Consider the following 14,136-nt stretch of genomic DNA (forward strand, 5'->3'; position numbering starts at 1 on the left):
ATGAGTTTGAACATAATTTTTTGTGACCCAGCTTTCTTATTTATAAAACAGGACTGATGATTCATCTCCTTTTGTCTCGGTTATCGGTAAGAGCTAATGAATGTTAGTGTGTTCAGAAAGCTACAATAAACCCGCTAAATTTTTATTTTTAAAAATACTGCATAGATATGTAGATAAATCACAGAAAAACAAAGCAAGTCACAGCCAATTTTTTCTCTTTGATGTATAAACAGCCTATTTGGACTACAGGACATGGCGGGGAGTAGAGTTGGTCACGTTATCAAAGATGACTCATTAAAACAAGTCTGAGTTATTGAGCTTTGGCAAGTATAGTCTGGGCAAAGGTGTTTTTCATTTTCTCTCCGCTTACCAATGAGTACTGGCTTCTCTGGAATATATTAAGAGTGTAGGGTTATTTATTTATATTTTGCATGTCAGATTTTGGTTTGTTTATTTCTGCAACTCTAGAGAGGATGGGAGGAGCTGCAGGGGTCTCCTACCCATGAAAAACAGCCTCTTCCATTTTCTCTTACATCCCCAGTCCTCACCAAAAAGTGACAGGTATCAGAAAGCCATTTGAAACAGTGATAACTAATACACGAAGCATTGTATTATTTTTATGACTTTCAACTGAAATGTATAGAAAAATATGTAATTAATTTGTACTGAATAGCATATTTTAGAAGCATTCTTTGGTTTGGGAAAATTCCATGAACAATGTCAGGAGGACCTTGGGCGGCTATGAGTGGCCAGCGCTGCATTTGCGGTGATGGCTGAGGAAGGGGATTTGCAGGGCCCCGAAGTTCGTTATCCCTTTCCTCCAGGGAAGCTCATCGACCCACTTCGGTTCCCAGGGAAAGGAATGATTTTTATCTCTGTTGCTATCCTGCTGTCTGGCCCTCTTGCACTATGTTAAGAAACTTGGCTGGGATCAAGTCCACCCGGATAAACTGAGTTATCCAGGTTAGATAGCTCAGATCGGACATGCATTTTTTTTTTTTTTTACCTTACTTTATGTGTTGCTTATGACCTCATTTTCTGCATGGAGAGTACCTAGTTATGCCTCTTAATAACCAAAATCAATGTCTGAAAACTCACTAATAGGAAAATATTATGAGTGGGGGGAAATTGTTAAAAAATCTAGCAAATCCTATGCCCATTTTTCAGGTTCCTTTTTGTGCTATTGGGCCTGAAATAGAACCTGCAGGAGCAGCCTATTGGAAAAAAAGGCAGGTAGCTTCCTTCAAGCTATAGAGGCTTTGAGGAAACGTGAATTTATTTCAACCACAAGGGAACTGGTAGTGAAAAGGACATCCTGCAACAGACAAATGCGAGGAAGTGCTTTGGTAACCAGCATGCCTTGCAAACAGAACCCCCAATTCTTCAAGGGGTGCTTGTGTGTGTCACACAGTGGGAAAAAGTTTCAGTTTTAAGGTCAGTTCATTACAGGCTTTTCCAAAGCAACAGATCTCTGATTATAAAATGTAAATCTACAAGGAAATAAGGATTCTATGTACAAAATCTCAGCTTACATACAACTTTACTTTTCAGATAGTTTTTGTGGCAAGAAAACATGTTTTAACCACTTCTAAAAGGTTAACTACTGTAAATCCAGCACTTTCTAATAATCCTTGGGTCAAAATAACTTTAATCACAGAATTAGAAGAGTTTTAAGTTATATGATGTTTTCTGAAACAGTGGAAGGACTCTGGGACCTCCCTGCCGTTTTTACAGGCTGCTATAAATACGCTTGATGGCATCGGCTTCTTCCTTGTCAAGGATGCCTTTCTCCACATAAGCATCAGTTTGTTGGTTGATGAAGTTCCTCATCTTTGAAAGGTCATAATCTGGAAAATACCATTAGGGCATCGTGAGAAGGAGCAGGAAAGAGCAATCCCATCCCAGCGATCACCATTAACCAAGAAGCGTTCTGTGCACCACCACGACCATCCCGTGTTTCTCAGTGGAAGGCATTTTAGGTGTTGGCATTTGTGCAGAGTTTTGCAGTTTCACATCATGTGTATATGAATTATACTAGCTCATCTGCTCTCCAGCATCCCATATGCTAGATGTTCTGGTGGGGAGTATTACCCTCATCTGATCAGGGAGGGAACAGGCTTGGAGCCCTTCACAAACTTGATTGTTTATACCAATCACCTGGGATTCTTGGGCAGCTGCGAATTTGTATTCAGTAGCTCCAAGGTGGGGCCCCAGATTCTGCATTTTTCCCCTAAATTTAATTTAAAATTGTTTTCAATTACAGTTGACATTCGATATTATATTAGTTTCAAGTGTACAGAATAGTGGTTTGACATTTATATAATTTATGAAGTGATCACCCCTGATAAGTCTAGTACCCACCTGGCACCGTACATAGTACAATATTATTGACTATTTCCCTGGCTCTAGAAGACAAAGCTTCTGGCTCCAAACATCCTGAGCCCAGATGCCTCCAGCTCAGTGCAGCCATGAGTGCCAAGGTGAAGGTGACAGGGTAGAACCAGGAGCAATTTCTGCTCCTGGCCAAGGCGGCCAAGGGGCCAGTGCTGGCCGCACTCATCCGCTCGGTGCTGGAGGCCGTCGGTGTCTACGTGTTCAGGGAACTGCTGGATATGCCTCATGTTAGATGGCTGGTGGGAGTGACTTCGCTTCCACATTCCGCCTGCTCACAGTGTTTACTTACAGAACATATGCCAACAACTTAGCTGAAACCTGGAATCTTCCCCCACTCACAGAGGCTCACAAGAGTAAGCTTTGACACCTACCAGTCATCACCCTAGATGCTTAAGTCAAGTGTATCCCACATGCAGTGTTGCTGAAGGCCCTTGCCCTGCGTAACATGTGGCAGCTGGAACACCTTGTCATTAAGGCCGTGTATGTCAACGTGCTTCATGGGTCCCTGGGCCAGTGCAACCAGTGGTTAGAGGTTGACCGCAGCGCTGGGCAGGACGCCCAGCACCAGGATCTCAGGGCCATTGCCTGAGCCCTAGGAGTGGGGCACGGGCTGTGAGGCAATGCCATGAGGCAATGCCATGAGGCAGTGCCGTCAGGCACCGAGGAGCAGGTGAACCGTGCCAACCAGCACAAGAAGCAGAAGCTGGGCCTGAAGCCATGGATTGAGAGTTAGGCTGCCAACCTTAAAAAAACCATTAAAGTTACTACAGCAGCAGCAGCTGCAGCCACATCACAAGACCCCGAGCAACACCTGGCTCAATTGCAGGAGCCAGCTGCTGGCACCAACCAGCGCCAGCCCACAAGAAAGCTGCGAAGTGCAAGCGGCTCTGAGGGAGGACTGAGATTTGGTCCAAGTCGAACTGAAGGAACTGTCATTCTTTTCTCTGGAGATATGGGGTCCCAGCTCTGCCTGTGCTCGAAGAGTCCTCGAAGTGCCTTCCTATGTCCCTGGCCAGCTGATAATACCAGGTTCATGACCTTTTACCTCTCTTTTCTCTCCCGCTCCCATGCATAGATCACACCCTCTCTAGGAAAGAAGCAAGTACAAGTCATGTTGTTGTTGGTACTTTCTGTTTTATGTGACTTCCTTATGTATCCTATTGTTTTCCTTTCCCTTCTACCATGCTCTTTCTCCTGTATTTTTAAAAACAAGCATTTGTCCTTGTTTATTATGTCTTTGAATAGGTGGGGCTGCTGGGTCTCCAGTAAAACCTACATATGTTCTTTGTCCTACACCCCACCCCTGCGTGACTAATCCCCAGTTCCTACTCTCTCTGCATTGCAGAGCCATAGGGCTCCCACCTTTGTTCCCACCCTGACGGGTGTGGGAGCCCGTCTGCCATTCTTGGAGTCACTGGACACTCGCATCCTAGAGTTCTGTCACGCTACCATTGTTTCCTCTCTTCTCACCTCCCCTTGGGTCCTGGAAATGCTGCTGCTTCAATGACCCCAGAGCCTAAGAAGGGCAGCTGTTTCTTGATATGTTGAGAGATGGTTCTTTCTTGGCCCTGGCTACTTTGAAGAGCCTGATGGCAATCCTGGAAGAAGTCATACTTCCTTTTGTGAGTTTTGTGGGGAAGGGAAGGGGAGGTAGATTTATTTTTTTTTAAGTATATATAATATCTATATGTAATATAACACAGAAATAAAATCTATAAGAAGTTTATCCAGGCCTCCCAGTGCTTACCACAGGCTGTGTTCTTACACTGACTGTACAGAAAGAGGAGGCAGAGTAAACCCACCCCATATACACCTCAGCCCAGGCCCTTTGCCTGGTCTGTATTGTGAATGGGGGGACATGGAGTTGAGGAAAAAAAAAAAAAAAAGTTTATCCAGAAAAAAACCCATTGTTGACTGTACTCCATATGCAGTACTTTACAGTCTCATGACTATTCTGAAACTGTCATTTTGTACTTTCTAATACCTTCACCTTTTTTACCCAGCCGCCTAACCCCGTTCCATCTGGCAACCATCAGTTTGCTCTCTGTGTCTATGAGTTTGTTTTGATTGTTAATTTTTTTTAGATTCCACATATAAGTGAAATAATATGATATTTGTCTTTCACTGCCTGACTTGTTTCACTTAGCGTAATATCCTCTCGGTCCATCCATGTTGGTGCAAATGGTAAGATTTCATCCTTTTTATTTCTTGGCTGAGTAATATTTCATTGCATATATGTATATATGTACCATACCTTCTCTATCCAATTATCTGTTGATGGACACTTAGGTTGCTTTCATATTTTGGCTTTTGTATATGAAATATCCTTCTAGCCTTTATTTTAAAGTCTATTTTGTCTGATATTCTGTGTAAGTATTGCTGCCCCAGCTTTTTTATCATTTCCAGTTGCTTGAAGTATCTTTTTCTATCCCTTTACTTTCAGCCTATGTACATCTTTCAATCCAAAGTGAGTCTTTTATCGACGGCATATACAAGAGTCTTGTTTTCTTCTCCATTTTAGCTACTCTATGTCTTTTGATTGGAGCATTTACTCCTTTTATATTTCAAGTAATTATTGATAAGTTGTAGATACTGTCATTTTATTTTTCATATTTTTTTATCTTTTTCTTCTTCTTCTTAAGGAAGTCCCTAAATTTCCTGAAATGCTGGTTTGGTAGCAATGAACTCCTTTAAATTTTTCTTGTTGAGAATAGATTCTACATTTTAAATAAGCTGCCAGGATACACAGATGCTGCTAGTCTAGGAATCACCCTTGGGGTAAGAAGATTCTAAAGCTTGAGTGGTAAAAGTTACAATCAGAACCAGGTGTTTGACTTTTTGAACTTGTTATACTGGTTAGTCCCTGTTGAGGGGACAACTCACTTTTACATTTTTTTCCCCCAAATTAAGAATTATCTTGATTTTTCACAGTGTTTGAATTATATGTGTGGAGCAAAAAGCCAAACCATAACTCCTTTAAGGTTTCTCTGTCCTACTTAAACAAAAACCTATGTAAACCATCAAACCATCAGCCCAAAACAAAGAGATCCCCAAGTAAGGAGGCTGCTGGTGGCACCTTTCTGAAGGCTTAAAAAGAAACTCACATCTTCCCTTGATTCTTTAAGTATTATATGCCTATTGTTTTAAAAAAATAAAAAAGAAACATGAAAATCAAATTTAAATTACCTGAATCCTATTAATCATAGATAACCAGTTGGTATTTTGTTCAATTTCCTTATAGCTTTTCAAATATATCTAATTCAACCCAGAATTGCAATCACAGTGTATATATCAAATTATAACTAGCTCCTTTCACTTAAATTTACACAGTGAGCATTAACATTCTTCATAAACACCATTTTTAATGGCTATAGCAATACATCCTATGGAGGTACAAAAATTTATGACACACATCCCTTATAGTTGGGCATGTGGGTCTTCCGTACCACAGAGTACTTGGGGAAACCCCTCCAGATCATGAGTTTCTTGAGGCTGAGTTCCTTGAGGACAGTGCCATTCATCTTGGTGGCTGACAGCCCCGGGACTAGAGTCCTGCCTTCTTTCAATTTGTAAAGGGAAAAGAAAGGAGAGAATGGGAAACAAAGCTCAGAGCATTCCGTGGCCCCTTTAGCTAGCCTGTGTCCCTTGAACATCTGTAAGACCCCGCATGGGGGAAAAAAACAACTAAGCCTGAAGGGCCTCTCTACAAACACCAGATGTTTATCATATCAAGGTGAGCTGAGGCTTAGCGAGAGCTTGTTCCCACCAAGCAGGGTATTTGCGCCCCTTTAGGGCCCTTGAGGATTAGCCTTGAGGATTAAAGATACAACTCTTGGTACTGAGCATCATCTGTCCTGCTCCTCACAAAACCCCATGAGTTTAGCATTAGTATTTCCATTTCAGAGATGAAGAAACAGGACAGGGGAGGTAAGTCCCATGTGCTCAGGTCATGGTAGAGTTAGGTTCTGAACTCAGGTGGGTCTGTAGTCACTGCTTTGACCACTCTGCGACCTTTAAGTAGTGAACTGACTCTTCAGACTCGGTTGCAGGGTCAATATCTTTAGTGAGACTAAAGGCAGACTCCCAAGGACAGATAAGAAGAGGTCCAGGTGATCTGAATGGACAAACGGGAAATGTGTTTTCTTTTGAAGTGGAAAAACTGCATCTTGAAAACAGCTCTCGTTGTGTGCTGGGAAAACCAGCCTGGTGCAGAGGAAAGGCCGTGCGCTGCTTGTGAGACACACAAGTCAGTCTCCACTTTGCTCATCTTAAAAGAGGTTTTAAGTTTAAGGCACAGAAGAAATAAGTGGTGTGACTTATTTTCTTAAAAGTACACTTTTTTAAAAAGGACTGCCTAAGGTGATTTTTATAATCTTCCTCATTATCCCATCACACGGACCTTTCTTTCCTGGATTTGGGGAGGAGATTCAGGCCCCTCAGGCCCCTGCCAAACCAAGGGCATCGGCAGACATCAAGGAGGTCAGAACTGAGAGTGACCTTGAACTCACACAGCCGCAGCCACTGCATGGCCCAGGACCTAGCTCCCCACAGGCTTCGAGAGATGGCCCAAGTCTAGCTGAGCATATATGAAGGCAGTGGAGAAAAAGCTCTCTGATTCTGCCTTCAGGGGGGTGTATAAGGCACGTCACCCTTACTTCCTGGAGGCAGAAGGAAACATCAAACTCAGCTCTGTCATTCTAAGCTTGCTCACAGGACCTTTTAAATGAAAGCACCAGAGTTCCGTGCATTTCTAGGTTGGTTGTTTCTTGAAGTGAAAGACTGAATTGCAGGATGTTGCTGGTTATGACCAGGAGTTTGACTCATATATTAATCAGTGAAAGAAATACCATAAATAGTCCAAATTGTTGCATCATGTAATTTACACTGGTTTCAGAATGCATTTTGGCCCCTGCTATTACACTGATTCTAAGATGAACATTTTTTAAAATTTTCAAGTCTTCGCAGTCATCGATGACATGTTATACTTTTTTTTCCTTAGTGGTGCATTAAACAGTGGTGCATTTTCTGATCAATGACAGATTTCATGAAATACAGTTCACGTGAACTTTAATGGAACCGACAGCATGGAAATGCACAATTATGTTGAGCCAAATAAAATGAATACGTGTGAAGACCTGATAACTGTTTCCATCTTCCTCAGCTTACAGGACCCCAGGCGAAAAGAGGCTGAAAATACCTCTTCTTCCCACTGTGCTCTGTCTACTCAGTGGTTCTGAAACTTGGCTGCATGGTGGAAAGATGGGGGGTTCAAAAATATTGACGCCTGGGTCCTGCTTCTCAAGTTTCTCATTTACTGGCGCCCACTGGACATCAGGGTATGTAGAAGCTACGCATGTGGAGTGAATTAACTTCAAGGTTTGAGAAGTACTATTGGTTTCATTTTAAAAGGATCACTTTGCAGCTGTCCTGATCAGACATCTGGGACATACTGAACTCTCTCTCCACATAGCTCTTGAGTTTTTCCCTTATTTATTTCTTCTGCCTTTCCCTGGTTTAAGCCCCATCATTTCTGCTCTAGATTCTTGTTTCCTATTTCTCCCCAGTCTTCTGGGGTCTTATTTTTTCAATCTGTAACCACACTACACTGCATGCCAGATAGATTCCTCATTTCTTAACTGAGTTCTCAGGGCTTAAGTAAGCCCTTGCTTAGGCTCCTCTGGCTAAAACAAACCTCCTTTGCAGGGTGCCCAAGCCTGTTCCTGACCCCCTGGCCTTCCCAGCCCTGTCTGCGGCCTGCCCCACAGACACCCAGGGTTCCTGGGAAACAGCTCCAGGACCCAAAATGCACCTCTCTCTGTTGTCCCTTTACGTCTTGGTAACCAGTATTCCTTTTGCCTCCATCTCCCCTCACTTACCTTTCCAGTGAAGGCTTTTGCTCAGCCCTTCTTCCCAGCGATCTCTTTTTCTGTAAGACTGCCCCCCCCCATCTTCTTTGCACCTCCACACCCATGTGTGATAGCTCCAAGCAGGGCCAACTGCCCTTTATTGACGCTGCGAGCAACTTGGGCTGGTGTGTGCCACATTTTACTGCGCTTCACATTCCTGGCACTCAGAACGGAGCCCACTTAGTGCTGCGCTTTAAGTGGTGAGTGCGTTCCTGAGAGCCAGGTGCACTCCTCTGGGCTCAGGAAATGCCTCTGTTTACAATACTCCAGGAAAGGGAGGGGGGAGGGTAGACAAAACAAGATTGGTAAAATGTTGATAATTATTGAAAGTGGGTGATGGACATATGGGGATTCATTATACTATTGTTTCTACTTTTGTTTGACATTTTTTCATCATAAAATGACAAAGAAAGGGAAAAATGCCTTTGTTTGAAAGCCTGGCTTGAAAAATAAGAGAAATGGAGGTTCTCTTCTGCATCTGAGAAGTGCTAGAATCTTTCTGGAATCTGAGAGGAGACCTTAGCCTAATTTGATTGTTGGAATATTTATTTAACAAGAGCCTCTGACAAATGGGTGAAGTTTCCAATTTATAACCATACTAAATAAAGTCTTACCTTCTTTATTTCCTTTTTTGTTGTGTTTCTTCAACCATTCAATATTTTTTCTGATGGCTTCCAAATAGGCTTCTGTTTTCCCTGGAAAAGGCAAGGGAACCCATATCAAACCCTCATAAAATATCATCGCATCTCTTTTTAAAGACCACACTTATGTTTAAAACCATAGACAAAATATTGGAATTATCGAGCACTTGTGAGGTGGCATCCCTAAGGAGGGAGTGGGCGTACTTGTGTGTGTGTGTGGGGGAGGGGTGCAAAGGACACTGGGTGGGGATAAGGTTCCAGGAGGCAGGACCAAATTGGTAAGTGTCAAGGACCCACTCTCCCCCTACACAAATAACTACAGTTTGATATCCTGGCAGAGAAGTGTTTGGATTTAATTAACTGGATAGGTGGGTCCTTATAATTCTTAGATTGGGTCATTTATGTTTAGGGATGCTTCTTCCAAACCGAGGAGAACTGTCAGATCTAGACCTGAATCAGAGTGGCGGATACTATCTATCACCGAATAAGTGATGTTAAGTCCAAATTTGTGGCTTCGTGTATGCTGGTATGCAAGTCTTCAGCTCAATGCTGGTAAGGAGTGCGTAAAAACTCAGATAAAGAGGTGACCCAAACCTCATTTCGAGGTTTGGATGGTGAACCTTATAGCTCATTCTAGTGAGACTCCCCTGGATGTAAACCATCCTCTGATGGCCTCAACTATGGTGGCAGAATACCAGGCATCACCAAGCTACCTGCTGTTTGATGGCCTTTATGTGACTTACTGCAAATCAGTGTTATCATCAACACAGAGATGGCCACAAAAGAAGTAACAGAGCTGGGATTTGGGCTCTGATCTTGCCAAGTTTCTACTACATGCACCGTTCTGAAAGATTACACCTGTATTCAGACATGAACACTGATGTATCCTTGTTCTGCCTCAAAGGAATCAACCATCCCCTTAAACAAGTGAGGTCCCTAATGCTCAGAGTATCTGCGCCAAAAGTCCAGAGGGTCTGAAGAGTACGGGATGGCCTAAGAAAAGAGGCTTTCAAAGTGCACGGCCTCTGCAAAAGTAATGGAATGTCAGGGCTTAGTGTGGTGACCACCTATTCTGAGCCCCCTTTGAGCCCTATTATCTCTAGTCTACTGTCCAGACTTCTCGGTTGACCTACCTCTGCCGTGTGCTTTTAATGCTCCAGGGGCTGTACCTTGTGCTCCAAAATGCATTCTCTCTCTTATTCTTCACATCAACCTTTTAAGGCATTCTTATTTTATCCCCATTTTAAAGACAAAGAAACTAATGCATAGACAGGTAAAAAGTAATATGCCTGAGATCACATGGCTAGTAAGTAGTAGATCTAGGTTTGAACATGGGCACCTCTGACTATGAACAATAACACTGCCTTAAGATTTGACAATGTCCTGAGGCTCCAAGATGGTGGCAGAGTAGGTGGAAGTTATACTCATCTCCTCCCAGGACCAAACTGGAATTACGACTAAAATATAGAGCAAGCAACCTGAATAACCATCTGAAGATCAGCTGACAGAAGTCTTAGAACCAAGGATTTAGAGAAGCCACATCAATACTGGCAGGAAGGAGGAATCTCAGAAGGGGCTGGCCCTGCTCACACGGACAGTGGCTGAGATCTTGGAGGGATATCTGGGCTGCAAGGCTCCCCCTGAGAAGCGCGAAGGCTCAACCCCAAGCCAGGCTCCCCAGCCCAGAGCACCAGGCACCCGTATAACATCTGGCTGTGAAAATCAGTGGGGATTCTGTCTGCCAGCGAGAGACAGGAGTCTGCTAGGGACACAGATGGTCTCTTAAAGGGCTAATGCACAAAAGCTCATACACAGCCACTCTCCCTCTGGGCTTTGGCAAAGGGTGGGTGGAGCAGATTAGAGTTGCAGGAGGAGAGACTGGGGTTTGTGGCTTGGGAAGGGAGCTGAAGAAACAGTTGCCAGGATCCCTGTGCTGAGTGCCACTCCCACTCCACAGATGCCATATTTCCTGGGTGGAGCCCTCCCCTCCATACAGCATCAGCCTGGGGGAATGCAATAGCCTCACCCTCCTGACTCCTGGTGGCTCCACAGAACCTGAGACAAACTGAGTTGTGTGCCTCTCGGACAAGGGCCACCCCGACCCTTCCCCAAGCCTGACTGGCATCTCCCTCTCACAGGAAATCCACTAGCCTCACCCTCCTGACTCCCTGTGGCCCCACCTGGCTGAGATCGGGCTCCTGGCAGAATCTGGGACAGACTGAGTTGTGTGGCTCTAGGACAGGGACATTTTTCCCTTGCACATATGACCAATGCAGATCCTCCATTCACATGGACAAATACTGATCTGTTTGGGCCTTGTAAACTCTGCTGGCCTCACTGTGATAACTCCCTGAGACCATGCCCCAACACAAAGGTGTGTGAGCATCCAGCAGGTGGCAGCTAGACTTGGAATACCCTAGGACATTTGCTGAGTGACCTGAGACCCAGCACTGGCAGTGAGCTTGAATATGTATCAGTCTTATAAATACCTCTCACCCCTACCCGGTGACTCACTGAGAACCTACCTCATGCAACTTGAGGATGGCCACAGGCCCTTTCAGTGACTGAGCCTAGCAGGCAGCCAGAAGGCAGAGGAAGGCAGAGGTAGACCTTGGGGTATCTTGGGACTTTTGCTGAATTGCCCCTGGGCCTGGTGTTGGTAAAAGCCAGGCTTGGAGCACAGCTTGGTCCTTTGCACACACACACAGGTCCAGCAGAGGCAGTCACAAACTGTGGATCACTTTGTAGCTCCAAACAGATTGCCCAATAACAGTTACAAGCAGCATGTGACATTGGCCTGCACTAGCGTCCCTCCCAAAAGGCCCCAGAACCAACACACCCAGTGGCCAGCTTCAGATGACATCAGAGCAAGAACCAATAAGCTTCACAAGCAGCATATTCAAAGGGAGACTTTGAGAGGCACCAAACCTTGCTGAGGTGAATTCCAGTTTGTGTGGTTAGCACCTGCACAGCATCTTATACACTATACTTGGGGTTCATCCTCATGGTCACCCAGTCTGAGGGTTGACTCCATGCATGAATGGGCCAATAGCAATGAAGGTTCAGTTACAACAGGAGGGCTCATGTAACCCACTCAGGGGACATTCTAGAGCTCACATCTCAGGTGATCAAGGAGATTGTGCCACTGGGTCCCACAGGACACCTACTACATAAGGCCACTCTACTAAGACTGCAAGACATAGCAGCAGATCTACCTAATATACAGAAAGAAACACAAAGAGGCAGCCAAAATGGGGAGAACAAAAAATGCCCCAAATGAAAGAACAGGAGAAATCTCCAGCAAAAAGAGCTAAGTGAAATAGAATTGCAAGAAAGTATTATGAACATCTATATGCCAGCAAATTGGACAATCTGGATGAAATGGATAAATTCCCAGAAGCATACAATCTTCTAAAGCTAAATCAGGAAGAGTCAGAAAATATGAACAGACAAATTACAACTAGTGAAACTGAAGGAGTAATAAAAAAAAAAACACAAAAAACATAACAAACAAAAGTCCTGGACCAGATGGTTCACAGGTGAATTTTACCAAATATTCAAAGAAGTAAAACCTATCCTCAAACTATTCCAAAAATTCAAGAGGAGGGAAGACTCCTAAGCTCATTTTACAAGGCTATAATTGTCCTAATTCCAAAACCAGATAAAGACACTACAAAGAGAGAAAATTTATACCAATATTCCTGATGGACATAGATGCTAAAATCCTCAACAAAACATTAGCAAATCAGATCCTGCAATACATTAAAAAGATCACACACCATGATCAAGTGGGATTTATTCTGGGGATGCAAGGTTGGTACACTATCTGCAAATCAATAAATATGATATACCACTTAAAAAAATGAAGGGTAAAAACCACACAATTATATCAACAGATGCAGAAAAAGGCATATGATAAAATCCAGCACCCATTTATGATAAAAACTCTCAGCAAATTGGGAATAGAGGGAACATACCTCTCAACATAGTAAAGGCCATATATGACAAACCGGCAGCCAACATTTTACTTAATCGGAAAAACAAGGGTTTCCCTTAAGATCAGGAACAAAAAAGGGATGTCTGCTTTCACCATTCCTATTCAATATAGCACTGGAAGTCTTAACCAAAACAATCAGACCAAAGAAGAAATAAAAGGCATCCAAATTGGAAAGGGAGAAATAAAACTGTCATTATCTGTAGATGAAATGATATTATATATAAAAAACCCTAAAGATTCTACCAAAAAACTACTAGAAATGATGAATTTGGTAAAGTAGCAGGGTACAAAATAATTATGCACAAATCAGTTGCATTTGTATACACCAATAATGAACTATGAGAAAGGGAAATGAAGATAACAATTTCATTTACAATTGTATAAAAAAATACCTAGGAATAAATTCAACCAAGGATGTAAGTAAAAGACCCATACTAGAAAATTATAAGACACTGAAGAAAGAAATTGAAGAAGATATAAATAAATAGAAGCATATACTGTGTTCATGGAAAGGAAGAATTAACATCATGAAAATATCCATACTACCCAAAGCAATCTGTAGATTCAACACAATTCTTATCAAGATACCAATGGTGTATTTTACAGGACTGGAACAAATATTCCAAAAATTTATATGCAAGCGCAAAAGACCCTGAATAGCCATAGCAATTTTGAGAAAGAACAAAGTTGGAGGAATCATGCTACCTGATATGAAACTATACTACAAGGCCATAGTAGTCAAAACAGCATGGTACTAGCATAAAAACAGACATATAGATCAATGGAACAGAATAAAGAGAGCTCATAAATAAACCCATGCATTTATGGTCAATTAATATTTGACAAAAGAGGCACAAATATAACATAGGGTAAAGATAGTATATCCAATGAATGGTGTTAGGAAAATTGGACAGATACATGCAAAAAAATGATACTAGACCACCTTCTTATGCCATACACAAGAAGAAACTGAAACTGGATTAAAGACTTAATATTAGACTAGAAACCATAACAATTTTAGAAGGAAACATAGGAAGTAAAATCTCGGACATTTCTTGTAGTTATATTTTTTTCTGATTATCTCCTCAGGCAAGGGAAACAAAAGTAACAATAAACAAATGGGACTAGATCAACAAAAAAGTTTTTGCACACCAAAGGAGACCACCAACAAAATGAAAAGACAACCCATGGAATGGGA

General features: G+C 42.7%; 1 protein-coding gene, 1 non-coding gene and 1 pseudogene across 2 annotated transcripts in view; 2 read left to right on the forward strand and 1 right to left on the reverse strand.

The window, feature by feature from the left end:
• Nucleotides 1-1,047: 1,047 nt before the first annotated feature.
• SCG3 (secretogranin III) overlaps nucleotides 1,048-14,136 on the reverse strand; it is a 42,792-nt gene continuing 29,703 nt past the window's right edge. Inside the window, exons 11-12 of the mRNA XM_054564774.1 lie at nucleotides 8,915-8,995; nucleotides 1,048-1,847 (exon numbers count right to left, since the gene is read on the reverse strand). Coding sequence (XP_054420749.1) covers nucleotides 1,729-1,847; nucleotides 8,915-8,995 — 200 coding nt within the window. The 3' untranslated portion in view covers nucleotides 1,048-1,728. The remainder of the gene's footprint in view (nucleotides 1,848-8,914; nucleotides 8,996-14,136) is intronic.
• LOC129063711 (COP9 signalosome complex subunit 7a-like) lies at nucleotides 2,433-3,318 on the forward strand (annotated as a pseudogene).
• Nucleotides 4,125-4,256, forward strand: LOC129064468 (small nucleolar RNA SNORA51). The gene has a single exon (XR_008528456.1). It is a non-coding gene; the product is annotated as a small nucleolar RNA SNORA51 (small nucleolar RNA).

Source organism: Pteronotus mesoamericanus, unplaced genomic scaffold (genome assembly GCF_021234165.1).
Source record: "Pteronotus mesoamericanus isolate MK-2021 breed Mesoamerican mustached bat unplaced genomic scaffold, CSHL_Meso_final contig_164, whole genome shotgun sequence".
Taxonomy (NCBI): Eukaryota; Metazoa; Chordata; class Mammalia; order Chiroptera; family Mormoopidae; genus Pteronotus; species Pteronotus mesoamericanus.